This window comes from Triturus cristatus, chromosome 5_2, assembly GCF_964204655.1.
Source record: "Triturus cristatus chromosome 5_2, aTriCri1.1, whole genome shotgun sequence".
Lineage (NCBI taxonomy): Eukaryota > Metazoa > Chordata > Amphibia > Caudata > Salamandridae > Triturus > Triturus cristatus.
In genome coordinates this window covers 567266314-567290543 of record NC_140588.1, presented here as the reverse complement: position 1 = coordinate 567290543, position 24230 = coordinate 567266314, and the positions used below count along the sequence as shown (strand labels likewise).

Here is a 24230-nt window from a genome sequence, read left to right as displayed (position 1 = left end):
GTTACTTCAGAACATGTCCGCTGTTCACGGGAGATATTGAGTCTTTTTCAAAGCAGTCCTCCCAGGTTTCTGGAGTCAACAGCAGCAGGACAAATCTACTTTGGCACAGTTTTCTACAAGGGATGCAAACAGGCTGGCAGGGTTGGTACCAGGTCAGCTGCTGCTCCTCTCCTCTCTGCTTTTGCAGCTCTTCGGTGTCATCTTCTTAGTTCATCAGGATCTGCTTCTCTGGTGCCAAGGGCTCCCCGAAATACTGAATTTAGGGATGTTAGGGGAGTGCAGAGTAGTACCAATGGGCTCAATATGCCCCCTATATGAACACTTCCTTTGGGAAATGGGCATAACCATGTCTCAGAATTCCTAAGTATGCCATCACAAATATGGCTACTTCTGAAAAACCGTGTCCTCCTCACAGTAGCCAACCGTACTAGCCTGGAGGTGGCATGCCTACCTGACTAGCTACGTTTCTCACCTGTCCAGGTGCCAAGGTGGGCTCTGGGCAGGGGTTGTGACCTTCTCTCTGTGAGGGAGCCAGATTTGCATTCCAAAGGCAGCAGCTTCTTTGAAGCTTGCCGGCCCAAGGATGCTAATCAGCAGGTCATCCTGTTGGAGGTGGGCTTACACCCTGTTCCCAGACAGGCTTTTCATCTGTGTTACCTGAGAGCAAAGGCTCTCACCCTAGGAGGTCAGAACAGCATCTCCGGAGGTAGGCTGGTAGAAACCAGTCAGCAGGGACAGCAGAGGCCGGTAGGTTTTCAGGGGGCTCGTCCAAGGTGCCCGCTGGGTGCATGTTTTGGTACATCCACCACTTGCTTCAGTGTAGGCTTACTAATACAAGACGTTTGTTACCAGTCACCCCTATTTTCAGTGAAGCCATCCTGTAGATGAGGAACTCATTTTCAACAGTAACAGTGTTTTTGTTTTAAAATGGATTCCCTGGTCACTTGTACTGGCAGTAATAGGACAGAACAGCAAAAGGGCATATCTGCTCATGCAAGTGTGCACTCACATGTAATATTCAGCACCCTGCCTTAGGGCAGTTAGGCCTGCTGCATGGGTGGCTTACAAATATTACATGCAGTGGTAGGGCATATGGCACACAGGGATGTGTGATAGGTTGGGTTTTCATTTTTGCTTGCACCAAGACACGCTGCCTGCAATGGCAGTCTTGCATGTGCTTCGTGAGGGGTCCCTTAGCAATTCCTGCTGCAGCTCTCATGGACCCCCTTTAGTACATCAGGCCCTAGGTAGCAGGGTACCATTTTTAGGTACTTACAGAGGGTGCTAAAGGTTTTGTCAATTGGGGGAACAATTGCACATTTTTGGGAAAAGAGTTCGTACATTGAGGACTTGGTTAGCAGAAACCCAGTGCACTTTTAGTCGAAATCACATCATGTACCAGGCAAAAAATGGGTGTGACCTTGTGAAAAAGGCGGACTTTCCTACAAATGTCATACATATTGTGCATTGGTTCTTAAGTAGAACAGCAGTGTGCTGTTGAACAAGTTATTTACCTTTGATGATGTATTTTCTGGTAGAGCCTATTTAGCTGAAGATTCCTTACCTAATAATTGTCCATAGGCTTCAGACAGCATTCAGCAATTTTTTTAGCAATATACCTGCACGCTGGTAGGTGGTGTCAATCACCTCAGAATTAGCACTTTTGGCCGCGCCGCAAGTGATGTGCACTGTACCTACAAAGTCTTTCCACGCCAGAAGCGATGAGTCACGAAGAATGCTGATGTACTGGTGTGCAGTGCTAAGGGCCTCAAAAGGGTAACCCCACACAGAAATCAATTGGCAGAGCGGGAGGATCGATGAGGCATCTGTAGCTAGTCTCAACTAGTATTGGCTTTACCGAAGGTAAGTAACGTGTTCAACTGACAGAGACTTCTAGATGCAGATTACTTGCCTTAGAATAGATACCCAAGTAATACCATGCAGACATTGGTCTGTGGGCAGATTAGACCAAAAAGTCCTGTATGACTGAACGGGCAAACTGCTCAGCACAATGGACCGGATTGCCTAGACACGTTTGGTGAACATGTGCAATGATGCCCACGTTACTGCCTGACCGATGTGCAGGACAAGGACTAAGCAAGTTAATGCAGTGGTCGCAGCCTTGGCTCGGGTGGAATCAGCATGCAAGCCCTCAGGGGTTTGCTCCTTGATCAATGCGTAGCAGATTTTTATACCGAGCACTTCCCTTTGTAAGATGGTTTGTTTCCGCACAGCTTTTTTTATTCTTCGCCCTGACATACCCAGTTAACAGTGGAACTCGTTTGCACGATCAAGGTTGAACAACATTGCTGTTAGTGAGTCCATGGGGTGGAGTCTCTCCTCTTCCTTAAAAGGGTGAGGCGGAGCAAAGACGGTAGGTATGGTGATATTCTAGCCTATGTGAAAGGGTGTCACAACCTTTGAAAGGAAGGAGGCATTTATGCGCATCCTCCTTGCACAACTTTCTTGCCAGAGAGTGCTTGCAGTTCGCTGAAATTCCTGGCCGATGTTATGGCCACCAAAAAATAGCAGTTTGATGGCAAATTAGGGAGTTGAGCCGGGGCTTGAAGGGCGTGCAGAAACGTTAAGATCCGATTGAGATTCCACTGGGACAAGAAAATGGTCTTGGAGAGAATACATGTTGAGGTCCTAGTCACAACAGTTGGTTCAGCAACCACAAGAAAGCTGATATGGCTGAAAAATAAACTTAAACAGTTCCCACAGCAGAGCCCTGCTTGGCCAGAGAGAATAAATAATAAAACTAGGGAGAGGGGTGTAGAAAGAGGATCAATGTTCTTGGCTGCACACCATGTCATAAATTTGTGCCAACAGCAGGTATGTTGGTGGAGGGACGTCTGGCTGCCAGAATAACCAACCATTTCAGGAGGAAGGTTGAAACCTGTCAAATGTCACTGCTCAAACTGTACACATGAAGGCTGAGGGTATGCAGGCCTGGATGCAGGACCCTGCGCCTGCTGCTGCGACAGAAGAACCTCCTGAATGGGCAGCCTGATGGGAGGACCGATGCTCATCCTCTGATGTTGGATGCCAGACTCTCCGTGTACAATCTGGAACCACAAAAATGAGTTGGGCATGATTGTTCCTGATCTTCTTGAGAACTCTGACCAGGAGTGGAATCGGCGGGAAAGCATACAGGAGGCCTGTACTCTACTCGAGACGAAAAGCATCTTCGAGCAAAACTCCATTGCACAGAACTGCTGGTATTGCGTGTACACAGATCTAACCAAAATTCTCCCCAATCGGGAGAGATCTTGCACCACCTCTGGATGGAGATGCCATACGTGATCTACTAGGCATCGACGGCAGAGTTTGTCTGCTCCAACGTTCCGAGAGCCCACCAGCTGTTGAACCCAGATGTAAATGCCCTGACATTTCAGCCATGTCCAGAGGGGCAGGGCCTCTTGACAAAAGGTCAACAAGTCCACCCTGCTTTGTTTGTTGCAGTACCACAAGTCTGCGGTGTTGTCCGTGAACACCTGCCTTCCCTTGATCAAGGAAGAAAGGCTTTCAATGGTAGGTTGATGTGGAGCCTGAACTCCATCAGAAACCAGAGTCCTCTGATCTCCACCCCTGCCCAGGAGTGACATCACTGGCTACAGTGAGCTCTGTTTGGGGAAGGGAGAAAGGTCTCCCTCTGACCAAATCGCAGTTAGTCAGCCACCACTGTAGGACTTTTGCAGTTCCCTCAGATATATGGACCAGGTCGGAGAGATAACCCCGAGGCTGCGCTCTCTGGGACTTCAGATCCCACTGCATAACCCACATGTGCCACTAGCAGGATCCAGGAGGCCATAAGGCCCACAGCCTCAGAGTCAGTCAACCAAATCCAGGATAGTGGCTGAAACATTGGAATCATAGTCCAAATATTATGGACTCAACATTTGGGCAAATAGGCCCAAACTGCACTGTGTCCAGAACAGCTGTGATGAAGGGGAGCATTTGAGAGGGAGTATGGTCTGACTTCGGCAATTTTAGAGTGAAACTCAGCAAAAGCAGGTGTTCCACTGCAATCTAGACATGGCAGGCAACTGCTTGGGGTGAGCCCACCTTAAACAACCTATTGTTGAGGTAGGAAAAGACTGGAGCCACTGACCTCTGTGGATGTGCTGCAACCACCACCATCACTTAGGTGAACACTTGGCGGTGCTGGTAAGGCTAAAGGGAAGTGCAGCCAACTGAAGTGCTCTTGGCCTACCTTGAACCACAGGTAACGTCTGTGGGCAGGCAAGAAAGGGATGTACAAATAGGGGTCCTGCAAGTCCAATGCTACCAGTCTCCAGGGCAGACAGGACCTGAGCTAAGGTAAGCTTCTTGAATTTCTTTTTTCAGGAACAAGTTGAGAAGGCACAGGATTAAAATCAGATGGAGGCCTCTATCCTTTTTCGGCACTAGAAAGTAGCGGAAATTGCATCCACAATCTGCTTCTGGTGCCGGCACCCACCTCTGGCTAATAGGGCCAACACTTCCTGACAGAGCAAGGAGAGACAGTCCTCTGCCAGCTGGTGGTAAGTAGGGGGCAGGGTTGGGGGCATTCCAGAAAGGGGATGGAGTAGCCCCCTCTGGACTATTTGCAAAACCCACTTGTCCGATTATGGATTGCGAGTGGGGCAGATGATAGCAGATCCTGCCTACCACTGTGTGCCCATGCTGGTATAAGGGCAAACTAAAGGGGGTTTGAGGCTCCAGCTGATGAGGATGGACTGGCACGAACACTGGCTGGTTGTCTCATGGGGTCAGTGAAAACCACATCCATGGCCATGAAAAGGCTTCAAAGCCTGCTGGCAATTGGTGGCTTGGCAGGAAAGGTCGTTGTTGGTAGCCCCTTCCATAGCCATGGAAGGGGCAGAAGGCAGATTGGGCCTCTCCATGGCCCCTGCTAACCCCAAAGACCTGGCCCTAGCTCTGCCGTCTTTAAAATGCTCAAGCGTGGAAGTCTGCCTTTTTGCCAAAAAGCTTGGAGCCTTCAAAGACCATGAGGGAAGTTCAGACATCCTCCAAAAAGCCTGTGGTTATCAACCAAGCATGGCATCTCAGTGCCACTGATAATGCAATGCCTAGGTAGTCAGTCATGTCCAGCCCACATCTGATGAGGTTCCTTGCTGCATCTCGCCAGTAAGCAATTGCTTAGATGGGTTTGGATAAGGCCTCATCCAGGACCATGAGCAGCACACTAGAGTTCCACACAGTGTGGGTGTTTCGGCCCAAAAGTCACACGGTGTTCACCAACCGCAGTAGTAGTCTGGCGAAAAAAAATATCCTCTTGCCATAGGTAGCCAGTCTTTTGGTGGAGCAGTTGCGGACGCGCTGGAGTGGATTCTGGAGGTGGAGACTTCAGCCACCAAGCTCTATGGGGTTGGAGGATGGTAGTGGAAACTGGGGTACCCAGGAGCAGGGCAAAAGCGGTGGACAATTGTCCAATGCACATGCGCCCCTGTGCAGGGCTTGGACCAGGCCCAAAGTAGGACATCAGTGAGGACTTTGTTGAATGGGAGGAGAGATTCGTAAAGGGTAACTTCCAGCTGAAGAGCCTCGGCACCATCAATGCAAAGGAGGCTCCCGCCTCTGTAGCCACAGAAGGAGAGACCAAACCAGCGCCCGGTAAAATGTCTAACCCACTGGCATCTGCCAGTTCCTCATACCAGTAATCCTCGGGTTTCATCTAGAGGATGATGGAATAAATAAGGGTCCTCAAACCCCTACCAATAGTCTCCCTGCACAGGCCTATTAAACAAAGGCGGCACTGGGTCTGACTGGGAGGTAATGGCCAGCACTGGAGTCAACGTCAAACGCCGTCAATCTAGATCCGTATCAGAATCGCGAATAATGATAGCTTCAGAACAATGGCACTGAGTTGGCTTTGTGGAAGGTCATGGTCTTGCTGGGAGAGTTGTTCCAAATCCAACACCAGATCCATGGGGACTGACTGGCACAGGAGGCGAAACTGCCAGTGGGAATCACTAGGGCCCTTCCCCAACCCCCCTCCCAACCCCCGAACCCGTGGGGCCTGAAGGCACTCTAAAGGCATCAGGCTGCTTAAATAGATGCAGACCTCATAGAACTAGAGTTTGGTGGGGTCGCTCCAGCTCTGGGAAATTCATGGTGGTGCAAAACAGATCCAGGCACATGCTCTGCGTACCGCGTATGTCACTTTCAGCACTGGCAACACCAACGTGGAGTTCAACGGCATGCAGGAGCACTGCCCAAGAATTTCCAGATCCAGTCTGACACGTGGGGATAGTTCTACGGTAAGGAATCTGTGCAAAAAGTCTCTATCAGATACAAGTATACAGATTTCCATTCTAACTTTTATATTAATTTCTTTCAAGTTTCTGATACAAGTTGCTTTGTTTAGAAATGTGTATGCAAAAAAAATATCAAATTCTTCGTCGACAGCTGCTTCTGAAAGCAAAATCCTAGAAAAGATGTCAATCATGGATTCCCCTAAAGAGAAGTTGTCTTGTGGCTCAAATGGCATACAACATTAATACACTTTTCCCCTACCTGTAATGGAAAGAACCAAAATAGGCAAATAGCTATGCTATCTCATGAGTAACAAACATTCGCAAAGCTGAAAAAATAAATTATCCCAAATAGAACAGGATTGTTATCCCACACATTACGAAATCCAATTGGAATACACAATTCAGGTGATGGAAATGTAACAGACTACAGGAAAATAGGAATAAAAAACATAATTAAGGTAATGGTGTGATCTAGCTACTCCTGAAATAATCAAGCTTACCTTCGTCTTGTGCAACCGTTTTCTTTTCCACTAAGGATAAAACAAACAACAAAGGACATGACTTCATACAATGATAAAGCAGCACAGTAATCAGTTTTGTTGAAATCTAAACACGCACCAGCACTGGTGGATTAGTAACAGAGACAGAAGTAAAATGGCAGGAGTGGTCACAAGAATAGATTTTAAGAACATCCCGTGTCCTCAATATATAACTTGGAGTGTTACCAAAGTCAGAGCAAGATAAAGGCTACTACGAACAGGTGTACTGGACAAGAAGGTGCGGGACGGAAGCAGTGTCAATCCCTTTTACCAACAAAGATGTTAATTCATTTAATGATACAAAGCTAGTTCAAAAGACAACTTAATTACTAAGTTGAAAACGTACCCTCACAGACATCAGTAACCAAACACAATGGGAGCTTGATATTGCAAACATCAGAAGGAAAATAATTTCCAAGCACTAAACTTCCACCAACACTTTCAATATTAGTTTTCAGTCAAAATGCAAGCAAACACAGTGTTTTCTCATGTGCCAGTTACACTGCCCACCTGCAAATTCACAGCATAGCGACTGTAGGTCCACCTACTGGTCTTAATAGGTCTTCCATGAGATTGGGGCACAGGGTGGAGTATGATAGATACTTCTTTCAACAATACCCACAGTGTATCAAACAGAGAAAGATGGTGCATCGTAGGTTGGAGTAGGCATTTAATGACTGATACAGCCATGGGCAGCAGACTAAAATGCCCTAGTAACAGAAGGTGATCTAGCTATGGTTACTGCAGTGGTATAGTAACGGAAAGGAGCTTTTCTTTTGATGCCATTGAAATAGAGTGGGCCAGTATCATCTACTTCAAAAGCGTGTATATTTAGCCAGCTTGGACCTGGATCGAGATGAATATGCGGCTCTCTGTCTAAAACATATGTTTTACACAGGAGGAGACGGGTGTGGCCGCTTGTTAGCGCACAAACTGCACGCGCAGCGCCAGTCCCAATAACCCTCAACGTGGGGAGGCTGTGTCTGAATTTTCTCGAGAGGTGGATATATCTTGCGCCTTTAGGGATTTCTATGTAGACCTCTATTCGGCACAGATAATACTAGAACAGAACTCCTCTGCATACATCCAGGGCATAACACACTCGTTTGTCACTAGATCAGGCCACCTCTTTGGATAGTCCGATTCGGGTCGAGAAGGTAATTTCAGCTATCACTAGGCTTAACCTCCTTAAATCCTCCAGCCCAAATGGGTTTACAGCCATTTTTTATAAAAATTTCTGCTCGATTTTGGCCCCAATACTAACACGGTTCTTCAATGCGATCGGAGATACCTCAGACAAGCCTCCTAAGATGCTCATGGCCTTGGTGGTAGTCTTGCCTAAGCTCGGCCTCATATAGGCGTATCTACCTGTCTATCTTAAGATCTTTACCGGGATACTGGCAGCCAGGTTGGGCCCGTTGATGCCTGGACTAATAGAGCCAGATCAGGCCGGTTTTGGGGGGACGAGAGTGCAGCGATAACACCAGGAGGCAGCTCCACCTCCTAGACAAGGAACATCGCCATCCAGTGGAACGAGTTGTGCTATCTGTCGACGCCGAAAAGGCGTTCGACAGGGTACACTGGCCCTTTTTAGAGACCAGTCTGGAGCAGTTCGGGGTAGGAAGTCGATTTCGCAGTGTCTGAGTGAATGGCTTCACGTCTGATCCCTTCCCGATTGCCAGAGGTACGAGACAGGGCTGCCCGCTCTCTCCGCTCTTGTTTGCCCTCAATATGGAGCTGCGGATTAGAGGTGTTAGTTTTGGAGGGGAGAGCCACACCTTTAGCCTGTAGGTGGATGGGGATATCACCACGCTAGAGTCCCCAGAGTTGTCGGTCCCGGCTTTTCTTGCCGAACTGCAGGTGTTCTCCGCTGCCTCTGGCTTTCGAGTAAGTCACAGGCCCTGGGTTTCTCTTTGCAGCCATCAACTATAGCTGCTCTTGTCCAGGCATGCCCCATCAGCTGGGACCAAAAAACCATCCCCATCCTAGGTATGATGCTGGCAGTGTCAACTGCACAGAGTCTCCCTAAATTACACTTGTTTATTAGCGCAGCCACGGCGGGACCTATGGCGATGGCGCCCATTTGACATCTCCGGGCTTGGCCGAGTGGCAGCCCTTAAAATGAACATATTCTCTAAAATTCTATTCCTCTTTCAGACCTTACCTGTAGAGCCGCCCCCGGACATGTTGAAGCAGCTCCAGGCAGAATTCTCTTATTTTGTCTGGGCGGACAAGACACCGCGGATGAGCAGGGATATAAGCTTTAGATCATCAGGAGAGGGGAGTTTGGGAATACCCAACTTAGACCACTACTACAAGGCTACTCATATCCGCTGCTTGTTGGAGTGGGCTCAACCGGAGTCCAAGAAGCACTGGCTTTTTATGGAGCAAGCACTAGCCGGTCAGCCTCTGTGGGAGATTCTCTTTCTCTGCAGAGCCTCTAGACCTTCTGGACTTTATGGCTCCCCGATAGTGCGGGCCACCCTAAACGCATGGGACGCTACGGCCACGAGCAACAGCCTTACCACATTTCCATCACCTCTTACCCCCATCACAACCCGGACTTCACCCCGGGCCTCGACCAGGCAGCTTTTGGCCATTGGGACAAGGAAGGGCGCAGATCTATTGGGCTCTTTTTTAATGAAAAGGGCCCCATGTCCTTTGAAGATTTTCGATCGGACTTCGCCATGCCCGAAACTGAGCGGTACTGCTATCAGCAGATACGGTATTGGGTGATGCAACCCCAGGTACGTCAGGGAGCTGAGAGAAGGCTTACCCCCTACGAGCGATAGTTGCTCTCCAAGCAAATCTACCAAATGACTTATCACAGAACTTTATCACATTTTACGCCCCCCGGAACAAGCGACCAAATCTGCAGGTCAGAAAAGGTGGGAGGCAGAGCTGGGGCGAACACGGACCCAGAAAGAATGGAGTGATATTCATTACAGGGCCAGACACTTAGGGCACAATAGATTTAGTGTAGAGTCTGCTACCAAGATAGTGACATACTGGTACCTCACCCCTCCCAGGTTGCATAAGAGTGACCCCAGCCATTCCCTGAGCTGTTGGAGCGGATGCGGAGCTGGGACCCTGTTGCACTTACTATGGGAATGCCCCATTCTTAAGGCATACTGGACACAGGTTTTGGATAAGACAGACCAACACTTTGATACTACTATCTTACGTTTCCTGGAATACATCATTTTAGGCGTCTCTGATAGACGTACATTCCCCCTCAAATTATTCAAAGGGAGGCAAATGGGTGTAGCCCTAGGGGCGGCACTACAGAATATATTGTCAACCTGGGGCTCAGATAGGGCACCTTCGATACAGGGGTGGCTACAAAAGTTATGGTACGTGCTGGGTATGGAGAATATCTCTTCCTCCCTCCAGGGTGAGGGGGTCTCTTTCGCCGAATTGTGGTGCCCCTTTATCGCCCTCCTATGCTCTGAATTTCACAAGCTTACCTGCCCTAGGTATATGCACCTGCTGCGCGTCTCTGCACTATGGCACGATCCCACCCAGCCTCAGGGCCACTAATTTGCTCTTTGTCAGGCTTAGCTACCTCCTTGGTGGCAATAAGGGCGAAGGGGAGGGAGAAGGGTGAAGGGTGGTGAAGGGTGGGGCGGGGGGAGGGGTGTTGGGATGGTTTTTCTTGACTGTTGTAGCGTTTCGACTGCTTATGGCCCACGAGTTGGGCATTATTGCTTGATGCATCTTGTTTTGTCTTGGTCCTTCAAACCAATAAAAAGATGTAAACCTAAAAAAGAGGGTGTATAATTAGCAACGGGGGGCTTCACACGTATAACTATACAGATACGTACAATGAGCCACACCTGCTTCACACCCCTCTCCCTCTGCACATGTGCATGACACTACCATTGAAGGAGCAGAGAGATATGTGATCACATCAACTTCTTGAATATTACAAGTCAGTGTAAAGGCTATCTTTGAGAACTATATCAGCACTGGCGGAATGGGATTGTGCTTAGCTTGGGAATTTGAAGAAGCATGTATTGGTAACAAGGAATGATGTAGTCTACAAAGCAAAGCAGCAGTGCATCAGCCACATGTTTGTGGCCATACATGTAGAATAAAGACCTACATCTTATACTGCATAAAAACATTGAAGAGTTGCTTTTCACTACTATTGTGAAGCTCAGACCTACAAGAGGTTTAGCCAAATTCCAGATACTTGCAGAGACGGTACATTGTCTGGATAAAATGGACAATACAACAGGAATATTTCTCAGCGCCCCTTGGTCCACAGTCACCTACCTACGCAGCACTAGACAATGTAGGTAAAGAAGAGAGGGCAGTATCAGCAACTCATGATCGAAAATTTACTATCCCTATCTCGAGCATTCTTATAATGGGAGGGTTGTAAGCAGCTACTCAATGCACCCATGTTCTCTTGTAACTCCTTTCCTTTGGAGGGTTGCAGGAATACCCCTCTGTAGCAATCAGTTGCGAAATTCCCTTATAGCTATATGCAGCAGAAATTTTAAAAGTCCTTTTGCCCTATCCAGCAGAACTAAAGAGGGAGCCAAGGGAGGTTGGGGTTTATCACGTCTAAGATGTGGGGCTCAATCTTGCTGAAACTACAGGAGTCGTCTTTACAGAAACATATTTCAACTTCTCATTTCCTTTCTTGGAAGTGGAAGGCTAAGATCTAAGCACTGTATGCATACTATAGTGGAGGCACATAATGAATGTCATATACAGTTTCCTCAGCTACCTACAGCTTCAGAACAGATCCAAGGGTGACTTTGTAAAACATGTATTATGTGGTTTAGTCCAGTATCACCACACATTAATGACGGTTATAGGCCTGGAAATTAGTTCATGGACTGTGCCAGTTTAGGTCATGGGGCTACTTTGCAATTTCTCTAAGTGGAAGTCCAAGCTGACACCCAAGGGCAGGGCCTGAATTCAGTACAGAAATCATATTGAAGCAAGTTGTGGTTTTTAGGCTGCGAGGACAAATCAGGTGGCCCCTCATATCAGGCAAAGAAAGCACCTCAGAACAGGTGGTAGGAGCGGAAACCAGGTCATAAAGGGAATCAGTGTCTTCGGGTGAATTAAATGGCCACAATCTAAAACTGCTCTGTGTGGTCACCAAACATCTGCAATGATCCTGCCCTACATTGATGAGGAAGTATTGCCATTCCAGGTGTCAGTGTTCCGCCCGATACCAGATGTGCTGTGTGGGCACCTGGGAGAGGTTTGAACAGCCCCGCCTCTTGGGGCGGGATTGCAGACATTACAGCCTACAGGAAGTGGCCGGGTAGCGAGGGCTACCGTTGGAAGACGCGGCCTGTGACAAGTTGTACCTGTCCAGGCAGGGATTTGAACCTACACAGAAGGTAGGGCATATCGCAATAACCTACGATTTGTTGACTTCCCAGAGAGGTGAGAGGGACCCTCGAGGGAACGTTTCCAGGATCAATAGCTCCCCACATTGATGCACCCAGAGGCTCCCTCATCTCGGTTTGTGGTTGAGCAGGCTAACAGGGCATTGGGGCGGCACCCCCCATCCCACAGTTCAGACCAGGCCAGTCATTGCAAAACTCCATTATATGTATACAGACGCTATCCTCAAATTCGCCCAGTTTCAAGACATTACTGTGCACTAATCACAGCTCATCACGATCTTTCCGGATTATAATAGGATGGCAGTCATTTCAAGCGGCTAAGCAGCGTCTCCGCGAACTTTCCCAAAGAGACAGAAGCAAAAGACTGGCGAAGATCCCAGCAAAAACGTCTTAATAGATCACGTTCCTCATGGAGGAACTCCCGGCGGACCGAAGGCACTCCAGCCGCTGATAGTAGAGCCCAGGACTCCATGGCATTTCCCACACTAACCTCCAAGTAACATTGATGGGAACTCTAAATCCTTTGGGTGCTTGCTCTGAACTCCGATGTACTCTCCTCTATGTGTGGCCATAAGACATTTGGAGTGGATGGTTAACTCCCCTAGCCCCCGTTTTTTCCTTTTTCTGTTGGGTACGGGGAATCATTGGGTCAGACTTGACTGGACTCCCCATTGGGGCTCAGGAGTGGCCTGCCTCACAACAGACACTTCCTGTTTCCAAAGTATTTGGGGGCGGGGGGGTTGAGGGTTAATGGTTTCTAAAAGTTTAGTATCATTTCGAGGTGTCTTGTATGCTTTATCATTGTGTTATATGTCTGCCACATACCTGACTTCCCACACGCCTTAACACTCACCTTCCTTCAAACATTACCCTCCGTCCACTGGTAAAATAGACCACTTGCGGGTAGTATCATGGAACGTAATGGTCTACTAGCTAAGGTTAAGAGAAGGGGTGGTACTAAGACATGCCAAGATAGTGGCTGTCCTCCTCCTCCAAGAGACACACAGTCCTGTGTCTGGCTAGGGTCAGTTATTCTAAAGTCTTTTACTGTGGGTTTATGAGGGGGTCCAGGTATCCTGATTAAAAATACTGTCCCATATCAACATACTAAATCATGGTCGACCGACAGTACCAATACCTTGCAGTTATAGGTATGCTGGGGAATCCCTCATATTTATATGTGTTTATGCCCCCCCCCGTCCTACCTTTGTGGAGCTAATGACGAAATTATGGGGCAATCTGCCTGGAAGACTAATGGTGTTGGGTGAGGACTGGAACGGGATGGTGAACCCCAAGATGGATCAGTGGTGCCCTAGTGGAGCGCTCCCGGAGTCTGCTGCAACATCCTTGTCCTCCATCTCTGCTTTGGGCTTGGTCGACATATGGAGGGCACATCATATGGTTGACTGGGTCTACACATTCTTCTCAGCTGCCCATGGTTTATTTTTCCTATGGATTATTTCCTTGACACAGGGTCCTACCAACAAAGAGTTTCAAACATTACGGTTTTGGCCAGAGGGCTGTTCGATCACTATGCCTCTCCAGGTAGGCAGCTGGCACCTATCACTCTAGCCCCTGCAGAATCCGGAATATCGTTGTCACATGGAACGCTCTATTGTGGCGAACTTCCTCAATAGTGTTGCACCTCCTATATCACCCGAGACAAAGTGCGAAGCCCTGAAACCCACATTAAAGAGGGGGGGCAGACATTAGTTATTGCGTAGAGTTGCAGAGGCGTAAGACGCGTGACTTGGTGGACCTCAAAACTCGAATAACCGCATTGGACGAGCAGATGGACAGGTGGCACCTAGGCTGGGTCGGTTACCGCACAATACCAACAGGTCATGCTTGACAAGGCCAAAAAATCGTGGTAGGTGGCTCAAATTCGCATTTACCAATAGGGACGATAAATCCAGTAAAATGCTCAGTAGAGTACGTTAGAGTGTTACCCACGCCCGCCCCCCCGACCTTGCCCCACTAATTCTGGACTCATCTGGCACATTGCTCACAGATCCTCAGAAGACAGCATGCAGCTCTGCTGTTCATTTCAAGGGTGTATAAGCTAGGAAGGAGGTCCTATCCCAGGACCAGATTGTAGATTTTGTACCGGCCCTCCCCTCAAGATTCTTTCTACAACTGATTGTGAGTCGCTAGATCGCGCCCTTACATCGATTAAACACTGGGAAGGCCCCAGGTCCCAATGGGTTTCCATGCAAGTTTCATAACTCTCATATGCCCAAACTGTATTGGTATACTCTGCAGTCCGGGCCACCGTCCTCCCACCCGATTGGAGCCATGCGGAGAGTGTAGTTTTTCCCCCAAGCCTAGCTGCCGGACGAGCATTCCTCTTATCACTCATCTTCTGGAGATTGGTTAACCAAGTAGCATGCAGGGCTTCCCCCTTTCAAAACATGCTGGGTGCCTCACTGGGCTGAACTTTGCTACTGACTAATAGGGTTACATTGAGGCCCCAAATCCAAATCCCAGGAGAGCGAGTTCAGCCTTCCAGCTTCTGAAGATTAGTAAACTGAGTAGCATAGATTGGGTAACAGTGCTATGTATTATTTACAGCTCAGAGAAAAGCTTCAAGTCCAGAAAGGCAACAGAATGGTGTGTCAAATATAAAACAGGTAAGAATCCGATGAGACCTGTGATGGCGGGAGGGATCATAACTGGACATGATTTCTGAGATATGCGCCAAGTCACAAAGGGCACATAATTGTGCTTTTCAGCATTGACGGATATCTGCTGCTAATGTATCAAAAATTATCCTCATTGCCAACTTTTGGCATACGTTTTTAAATGCATCTCATTACATATATTTTGCTAAACTATTTAGGGTAGCTCGGTCTGGTTAAAATATGATCCACAGTCAATATTTTATATGAAAAGACACATTAAAATGTAAATATACTTTTAAAAACGTACTTTTACAATTGGAAACGTGTAGTGAATGCAAGCAGGGGTACATGGAAGAACCTCTTAGCGAAAAGAACAGCAGAAACACAATTCTGTTAGTAGAAAGGATACTAGAAAATTCTAGATAATTGTAATGCTATGATGAGTAAAATCTTTGGATTAATTACAATGTTGAAAACATGCATTACCTTACCTCGAATTGCATTTTTCTGATGAAATGTTATAATTAGAAGTGCTACATTCATTAGTAAGTACTAAACAAGTATGTGATTGTTGATCAGGCATCTTCATTCGGTAAAAAAAAAAAAAAAACAACTAAATAATAAAATACAAGTATCAGCTGAAAGTAGAACAGCGTTCTCCAGTCATTTAACACTCATGATGAAAGGCGCTAAAGTTTTAAATGGGGTTGGGGTAAACAATATGATTTTCGTCCCCCACATTATTCAATCAAGAACAAAATGGCCGCAGAAAATAACTAAGCTGCACAAGATCCTGACGACAGGGGGGTACGTACCTTGCTCTTTGGATTTTTCTGACTGGTCTTCTGTTTTGGTTGTAAGTGTGGATAGTCTGTCATTGTACCGCACCTTATCATCTTTCAAGGTTTTGTAAACCTGCAAACAGCAGAGAAGAAAGTATGATTTAAGACTGCAGGATTTGCTGAATTCCACTATTGGCTGAAACATTAATAAACGGGTACTGTTGTGCAAATGTAGTTTTGCAGGCCAGATTTTATAATCCTACATTATAAAACATGAATCACAGCACACACCTTTCCCATGCTTCAGGAACATTTAATAGGCCAAGTGTTATATGGAATACTCTGAATGCCTTCACAAACAAACTGTCTACAATTTTCTGACCAATAAAGAAGCATAATACGATGCCCACCAAATGTTTTTGTAACAGACATTTTCATGTTAGTTAACACAAAAGATGTGAAATACATATTTTAAGAAAAATAAAATAAAAAAAAAGTCAACAAAACATATTTCCATAAATAACAAAAACACAAATGAAATACTAAAATCACACATTTCATTATTTGGAAACAGTTTTAGTACCACATACAAAATTGCACCAGGTGATTAAAGTAGACCAACATGCACCACATAAAACAGAGAAAATCAGAGACAATGGTTCCTAAACAAAAATGTTAATGTTTTCTAAAAAAGAAAGTAATTTTGAGCAAAATAAGCCTTTCGATTCCAGTTCATTATCTACATGCTCACCACTGTTCAAACCCATCAACAAGAAAGACTAACATGAGATGGCAGGGGGTTATATGGTGTAGACTTTTAATTGTTAAGAAGAACAAAATGGGAGTGGAGTGTGAAATGGGGCCCAAGGCATAGAATTAGTGTGTAAATATTTATTTTATTGAAGGGCACAAGGTTTCCAGTGTAATCCAGAAAACCTTTAAAAGACTCCTGTCGGGGATGCAAGCAAGATAATGTAAATTTTATGATGACTCCGTTACTACAGTCCCAAAGTTCCTGCCAATTATCACCGAATATGTTAATTCAAACTTCTGTGTGCCAGCAAAACACACCCAGAACCACAATATGCAGCACTCCCTACATTGTGATCATGTGCCCCTTGACCAGTCTCGTCTAGAAAAAAGGAGGAAAGTCTATTGGTGTTTTGGCCACAGGCTGTGCGATCAGCAGGAGGGAGTTGAGATTAGTGAAGGGGCTTTGAACGAACAGTAACAAGGGCATCAGAAAGGTAACTCTTATGTGCCGATTCTCCCATTCTCAACTTTGCAACTAGATTGAACAGCAACTGAAAATAAGAAAAGGAGGTAGCGAAGGCACTGATAGTTTAGGCAAATAGATTATGGATAACCAGAGCTCTAAAGTTTCACAATCCCATGTATGAGTAGCTTATTCAATTCAAGACTTCTTAACCTTCTGGCATTTGTAATCCAGCATATTACTTTATCAATACAGGCTTACAAACGCCTGTACATAAATATACATCTTAAATGGATAAGCTTGTCACACAATCAATAGCAGAAACTTAAAGCTCTGCATAATTTCCTGACTAAACTTAGTATACAATGCAGATAGTAGGTATCAGTGGTACATAATGGTGTGCATCTAGAAACTGACACTGGCAGCTGTTCAGCTGAAATCATTGCTGACAAAATTCACAAACAGTAGGTGTGTAGAACCCAGACCCTTAGCTCGATCAAGGTGAAAACACACAACATGCCTGACAAGGTTGTGAAGAGTCAATTTGAACACAATGGCATGCAGGTATGGAAAGAATGTTCCAAGTACAACCTCCTCATTCAAATGAAATTCTGACAGAACCTTTAAAACTAAGGGGGTGGGCTCCACGGGATGAATATACTCCGGGAGAATACCATGACGACTACTGCAGCACAATCAGTTATCCGTTCACTTAAGTGGCTGACCAATGATACAGTTATCAATAAGTAATACATCATTGATAGAAGCTACAAGTCACTTACGCCACCTGCTCAAAAGGTTAAGTATACGTCAATGGTGGAACAGGCTTAGATCCCATGAATCCATGGGGCAACTCAGAGGAAACAGATGACTCTGCCTGAACAGATGTCTTTAGATGACATGGTCCTACAGGACTCCCGAGACATATTTTGATAGGCCTGAATGACAGGCAGGTCAGTCTTGAAGGAATCCATTTGCAACCCAGTTTCAAACAAGATACCCAGGAAAGACAAAACTTCATCCATAAAGTAAGCACATGTACTCAGGTTAGTCGCCAATGACGAATGGCAGAATATCAGCCATATGCTTGTGCATGAAGGTGTAATGAAGTACTTCCTAGCAGCCACCAAGATATCTAGGTTGTCTGCAAGAGGCCTAGAAGCGCAAAGGATATTTCAACTCAAGTTGACCAATGATACGCCTCTCCTTCCATGGCTGACAATATCTCATCTGAGAGCGGCTGATGCAGTCCCTCTGGAGTAGCAAAGCTGGTCGGAGACCTGCCAAGAGCAAGCAGTAGACACTACGATGACTGAACAACTTGGGTGGTCTCTGATCTTTCACTGGACTCCTAAAGGTCACAGTGTTCTGAGGAAAGGGATGTATGAATGTCCCAACATTATGCAGTGCCATCGTCATCCAGGCCCCTTACCCATCCAGAATGACAACTAGTCATACTGTGGTGACACATGAGAAGACGAAGAATCAATGGTTGGACGACCCCATCCTTGACCACAAACAAGGGCAACAAATCATCAAATAAAAGGCTGCAGCGTGTTCAGAATGCTGCTGCTGCTCGCGCTATCTTTGCCCTCCCCAAACACTGTCATATCTCCAGACTCCTCAGTCGCCTGCACAGGCTCCCCCTAGAACAGACAGTGCGCTTCAAAAAGCTGTGGATCACCCACAAAATCCTTCTGGGCACTGGCCCAAGAATCTTGAGTGATCTATGTTCCTACTATGCTCCCACACACGCGCTGCGCTCGGCAGATCTGCTCCTCACCAAAGTTCCAGGGCCAGGGCGGGCAGTCAATCTTTTAAGTTGCTGGCTCCCGCCCTCTGGAACTCCCTCCCTATCCACATTCGCAGCAACCCTGATCACTTAACCTTCAGAATGCTGGTGAACACCTAGCTTTTTACCCAATGTTAATCTCCCTTGTGTTCTGTCGCCTCACTCTGTGCTCATCACTAGAGCTGGGACGCCCAGTTGCTGAGGCAGCCATGCGCTCTACAAATACTTTAACATAACATTTAACTTTAACATAACAGACTGGGAAATGCCTAAAGGCCACAAAGATGCTCATGCCCAAGCTATTCACCATTGCGGTAGAAACTCTAGGCTGCATGTTGCATGCTAGCTTTTCTACTGTGTGTGAGAATACGATTCCAATGCAGGGCCTGTGTTATAGGGCCAATATCTTCTAATGTCCCATTAAACCTATGCTATTTTGTTATATATTTTTATAGAAATCGATTCAGTGCCCCTACTCTCACTGTTTACAATCACACACTAATTTTATACATTTATCCTGGCCTTCTAACTTGCATCTACTGGTGAACTTGAAGAAATGGTAGGGTATGGGTTAGTGGTAGATGCAGAATTGGCAATCCAAAGATACCAGAAAGGTCTTGAAGACATACAGGAAAGTCAGAGCATTAGTCTTGATTATTTCAAAAGAGGAAGTATCCTATTTACTGGATGTAAAGCCCTCCTTCATGTTCATGTGGGTATGTGATCTTATTGCAATGATATGACTTAAACTGTTCAACAGTAATAGCCCTTTCTGCAAGGCAGTACAATATCTGGTATCTTATAAGCAATTGTGTTCTTAACCATGTTGTTGCATAGCATACTGCTGTTAGATCAGCATCACTTAAGCACACAGCATAAGAAGAATAAGGTATGCTGGCGTGATTAGATCCATCATCTGATTCCAGTGGTAAAGGACAGCAACATATGGCCAAAGTTATGTCATCTTACTCCACTACAGACAGACTAAAAGTTAACTAAATCCAGGGGTAGCAGAAAAAGCTCAAGCTAGTAAACACAACTGCACCAAGAAAGAAGGTCCATAAACCATAGCATGAACCCACCTGTATCTAGCAGTAACTATTAACTCCATCCACAATGTCCACGCCACAGGACCGAACACCATATCACCTGTATAATCCCTTCTCTGAGATCTGCTGTCAAAATCATTCAGCAGGCCCAAAGTCCTCCACAGAACCCTTAAAGACTTATTCTGGATTCATGTGCACCATTATCGTTACTGCTAACTAGTAACGAGGGAGAGCACTTGATTTCGAAACTCTATAGGGCATCAGTGGCTCTAGTCCCCGGCGGAGATGCCAGAGTCAGGGAAGCATGGGAGCGGGATCTGGGGCATACAATTCAAGATTTGCAATGGGCGTTTTGTTGTGCTCGGATAAAAGAGGTATCTCTCAATAGTCAATCTATTACACTTTAAATTCTTGTGGAGGACATATATGTCGCCCGCAAAAAGAAACTCCATAAACCCAGACAGGCCACATTGCTACCCGAAATGCAGGGTCCCTGGGGCCGTTTTGCCCACATGATATGGAATTGTGCTAAAATAGGAGAATATTGGAGGGCGATTTATGGGATCTTAACGCTCATGATTGGGCAAGAGTCTTCTTTTCTCCCCGAGGTTGCGTTGTTGGGTTATGTATAGGAATCACCGAAGAAACTAAGGACATTTATAGCAATTGCCTTACTCCTCGCAAAGAGAGAGATTGCAATCCACTGGAGCAGCCAAATTACTCCTACGACCACGGCGCGGCTGGCGAGTCCTACATACTGTAATACTAATTTTGATTTGTTTGGGTCACTGCAGCCCCCCACCATACTGAAAGAAGTTTGGTACCCCCCTCAAAGTCTACATCCAGCAAACTGGTTCCTTCCCCCGACAACACAGCCGGCGGGCATTGTATACACTAGTGTTGGTTAAATTCATGTATACAGGGAAATATGACACCAGACTGCTGGCGTTGGTTAACGTGAGTCCCTTGCTCACTTTGCCACTGGATTCAAGCAAGCCTGGCTGAAGACGGCTGAAATGCCAGAAACCGGTCCTAGGAAGCTTGTTTCCGGTCCAGGGAAGGCATGGCTTGGCAGTTCGGGCTGGACTGTTCGCATGAGGCACAGGGTCAGACTGATTTGCATATGGCCATGTCTGAACTGGGGTGGCAGAGTGGGCTAAAGAACGGTGATGGATCAAACCCAGATCTGTTGACTGGGTGTGAGTGTTTGATTGGTTCTGATGCTCCGTCCATTACCACCCCCTTTTGTACGGCGTTGGTTAACTTGCAGAAGTTGTGTAAACGTAGAGATCTAATAAGATTTGGAGTGGGGTTGCCTAGACCCGAAGACAGCAATGCTGATTCGCCATATTGAATGTATCGTCATTTGTGATGGTCTGTGGACCAGATTTGGAATATTCCTTTTGTCCATGTAGATTACTGGAATAATCACTGTCATGGTATTGGATTCATCATGTGACTTGTGCGCATATTATCAAAATTAAAGAAAAGAAAAAGAAGAGGAAAAAACCCGACTCATTCTTAGCCTGAGCTTTTGCCCTCAAAACTTGTGTCTATTTTTTCATGACTGATTAGATATTTATTGCTGACTACAATCGCAAGATACGAGTTTAAAACCTTGTTGGAACATAGGGGGAATTAGGGTGAATCTCCAAAGAGTCAGCATTTTGAGTAAACCTAGTAAAAAAGACTTCTAAAGGATGCTATGGAACCCTGCAGAAAGAGGTCTCAGTCTAAGCATGCTAGAAATATCCAGGATTGTGAGCAGCAGAGGGACCACCGCCTGAGCGGTCATCCATTGATCTTTGATTTGTGAGATGGTATGGAAGGAGAAGGACATGCAACTGGGGTGAGGGGGGGGGGTAAATCAACCAGCTTAGAACCTTCTAAGTCACACCAAACCGCTCATAACCAAAAGTTAGCAATAGCCATCATTACAAGGTGACCTTATCATGGGGAAGATCTTTTTATCTGCTCCTAAATGTTCAACAAAGATTGTTGAAATTAAGTTTGAGCACTACTGGAAATATGAATAAAAGTCAATATTTGGATTTCCCAAGTATGGCGACTGATTTCTCATAATTATTAAAAGATCAAGAAATATTTTGCTTCAAATGGAAAAGGGAAACACACGATTCTAGCTACTTTTCTTAAATTGTAAAAAAGACATCAATTTATGGTCAGGCCTGCTCACATGGTGTATACATTAAAAACTAACAGATTCATCACCATCTAAAATTCGCGCCCTATTACAAAAAAAGATTTAAGCCCAAAACTCTTACATAGATTCCTCCCCCTGTGAATGCTCCTCCTACAATTAAGTAGTATACAAGGTTGCTGCCATCTTTCCCAGGGAGACCTGTGGAGAGTGATCTAGAAGGGGCTCGAAGATTCTGACACTGCCCAACTGCAAGTAGAAACAGAAAAAAGCAGATGGAAATGGGGGAAACAATCACATGACACCATGAAGGATTACATTTTCTCACAGATTCAGTACAAAAGTACAGGGTTTTATCATCAATTACTATTGTCAGAAATAACTTAGCTATTCAAATATGCACATTAGAACATGATTGAGAGGGTTGAGGGGAATCTACAGTCACTGGAACTTCCTACCAAATGCCAGTGCTGCTTGACTATACAAATCCATCAAGAGAACCTTATCTTCTGCCACCTTCCAGGTTCTTCGATACATGGCAAATAACGATGGGTGTGCCTCTGTGACGTGTAGACAGGCCATTCAATTAGTTATGTAGGCTGCTGTATGGGCAAATAACCCTGAAACACTAAAAGGGTCACTGTTATGAAGCAATCCAGATTAAAGTCATTTCAAATTACAATTTGTTCAAACTCAGTACTTGTGCTGTGAAATATTACAGAAAAGTAAACATCTTCCAACTGCACCATTCCCTCTTCCTGAAGACGTGGCTGAAAATAGAAAAAGTTGTGAAGAACAGATACTGGCACGTGGCTATACTCCTGGGTAACCAAAAAACATTTAACATGACTGACATGACTTACAAAAGCAGCAAACCCTGCAAAAGCCAGACACCAAAAGGCATGTTAGTGAAAGGGGCAGTTGGTAGCTAGTGTAAGAAGCTGCTGTTTTACTTACATAGACACCAGCGCCTAAAGCTGAAACGGCCACAATAAAGGTATATAGAGAACTGTCCCCACTGCCCCCAGGTGCACCACCAGAGCTAGCCATTTGCCTGGTCGTCTGTTGCTCTAGGGGCAGAGTCCATCGCTGCACCAAGTTGCCTATGGAACACAATTCATTAGACAAAATCACTTCTCAATAAACAATTTATCAAAACTGATTTTCTGAGACAGCAAGTGAGAAGCTATATGAAAAGTAAGCAATACCCGAATTAATGGATAGAAGTAAATCTAGGGCCACGTAGCTAAGAATAATAAAATAGTTTGAAGTTATTAAAATAAATAACAACTTAACTCGCATACAGCATTTCGCGTCTGATTTTTTAAAAATATGGGACATTTGCTCACCACTCCAGCTGCACCCCTGTAAACTGAATTCACATATGATTGTATATAATTTTATTGCTGTGTGACGCCCAAATAATAACCACCAGTTCCTGCCACAACAATCAAAATAAACCCCTTTTACATGTTGATAAAACTGTATGCCTTGCTCTGCTGACGCAACTAAACCCAAATAATATGGCCCTCCTCCCGATATTTGAGCAAGAAAAATATAGAGTCTGAACTGTCCAGCCCTCCCCAAACTAAATGGCCCGCCGCTGTATGCCTGATCTTACTCTCTGTGCATCAGAACTTTCTCCCTTACACATCTGTTGGGACAGGAATCTCCTCTTCAAGGTATACGGTTGCCCTGCCCAACTGCGATTGCATCCAGACTTTTAATTTGGCCTGTCCCTGAGCATCTCAGAACTGGCCCGGTCCAGTGCCTTGGAGTGACACTTTAGGAGTGCCCTCGTTGAGGCAAAGGACTATTGTTGGTGCCTTGGATGCAGTGCATAAAGCTGTGGTGGCAGCATAGCGGGTTTGTGAAACGAATAGTGTGACCAGACCTTTTACTCAAGTCACTGAAGTGAGATTATGTGTATGACCAGAACCTTGAGTGGGGTGTATGGGGTGTGTAGGTCTATGGTGTATATGCGTGTGGGTGTGTGTGTGTGGGTGTGTGCGAGTATGGGTGTGATGGTGAGGGTGTACGTGTAGGGGTGTGCATGCGGGTAGCATGTACACAGTGACAGGGTTATGTGTGTATGTGAACTGAGGCCAGTGAGATCTATTGTGGATACCCCTCGCCCTGCATATCACAAGATAGAGGGTGAAGACATCCCTTCCAGACAGAGGAAGTACACTGCCTGCACTCCTGTGACTGAAGATCCAGTCACTGAAGTGAGGAGAACCGAGACCGAGCTACAATTAGAAATTCTATGAAGCCTCTGGGTAGCAAGAGGATGCTGATCAGTTCTTCGTGAGCATTGCTATTTGGCTGATACCAGGGGTGAGGGATGGCACTGTTCGTTCTGTTGTAGTAGGTGAGGAAGTTTCTAGGTCAGAATCAAAATTAACTGAATGCTCTCGGATAGCATCAGACTGGAG

At 45.8% G+C, this 24230-nt stretch overlaps 1 protein-coding gene across 2 annotated transcripts in view; it reads right to left on the bottom strand.

Moving 5' to 3' along the window:
• The window catches only part of AIFM1 (apoptosis inducing factor mitochondria associated 1), a 218338-nt gene that overhangs the window by 175685 nt on the left and 18423 nt on the right, over positions 1 to 24230 (bottom strand). The window contains exons 2-4 of one of the 2 annotated variants that reach the window (XM_085607644.1): positions 21920 to 22044; positions 15614 to 15713; positions 6764 to 6793 (exon numbers count right to left, since the gene is read on the bottom strand). In XM_085607644.1, the coding sequence (XP_085463770.1) occupies positions 6764 to 6793; positions 15614 to 15713; positions 21920 to 22044 (255 nt within the window). Of the gene's footprint in view, positions 1 to 6763; positions 6794 to 15613; positions 15714 to 21919; positions 22045 to 22752; positions 22899 to 24230 lie in introns of both variants that reach the window. The other variant, XM_085607643.1, reaches the window with a different exon arrangement.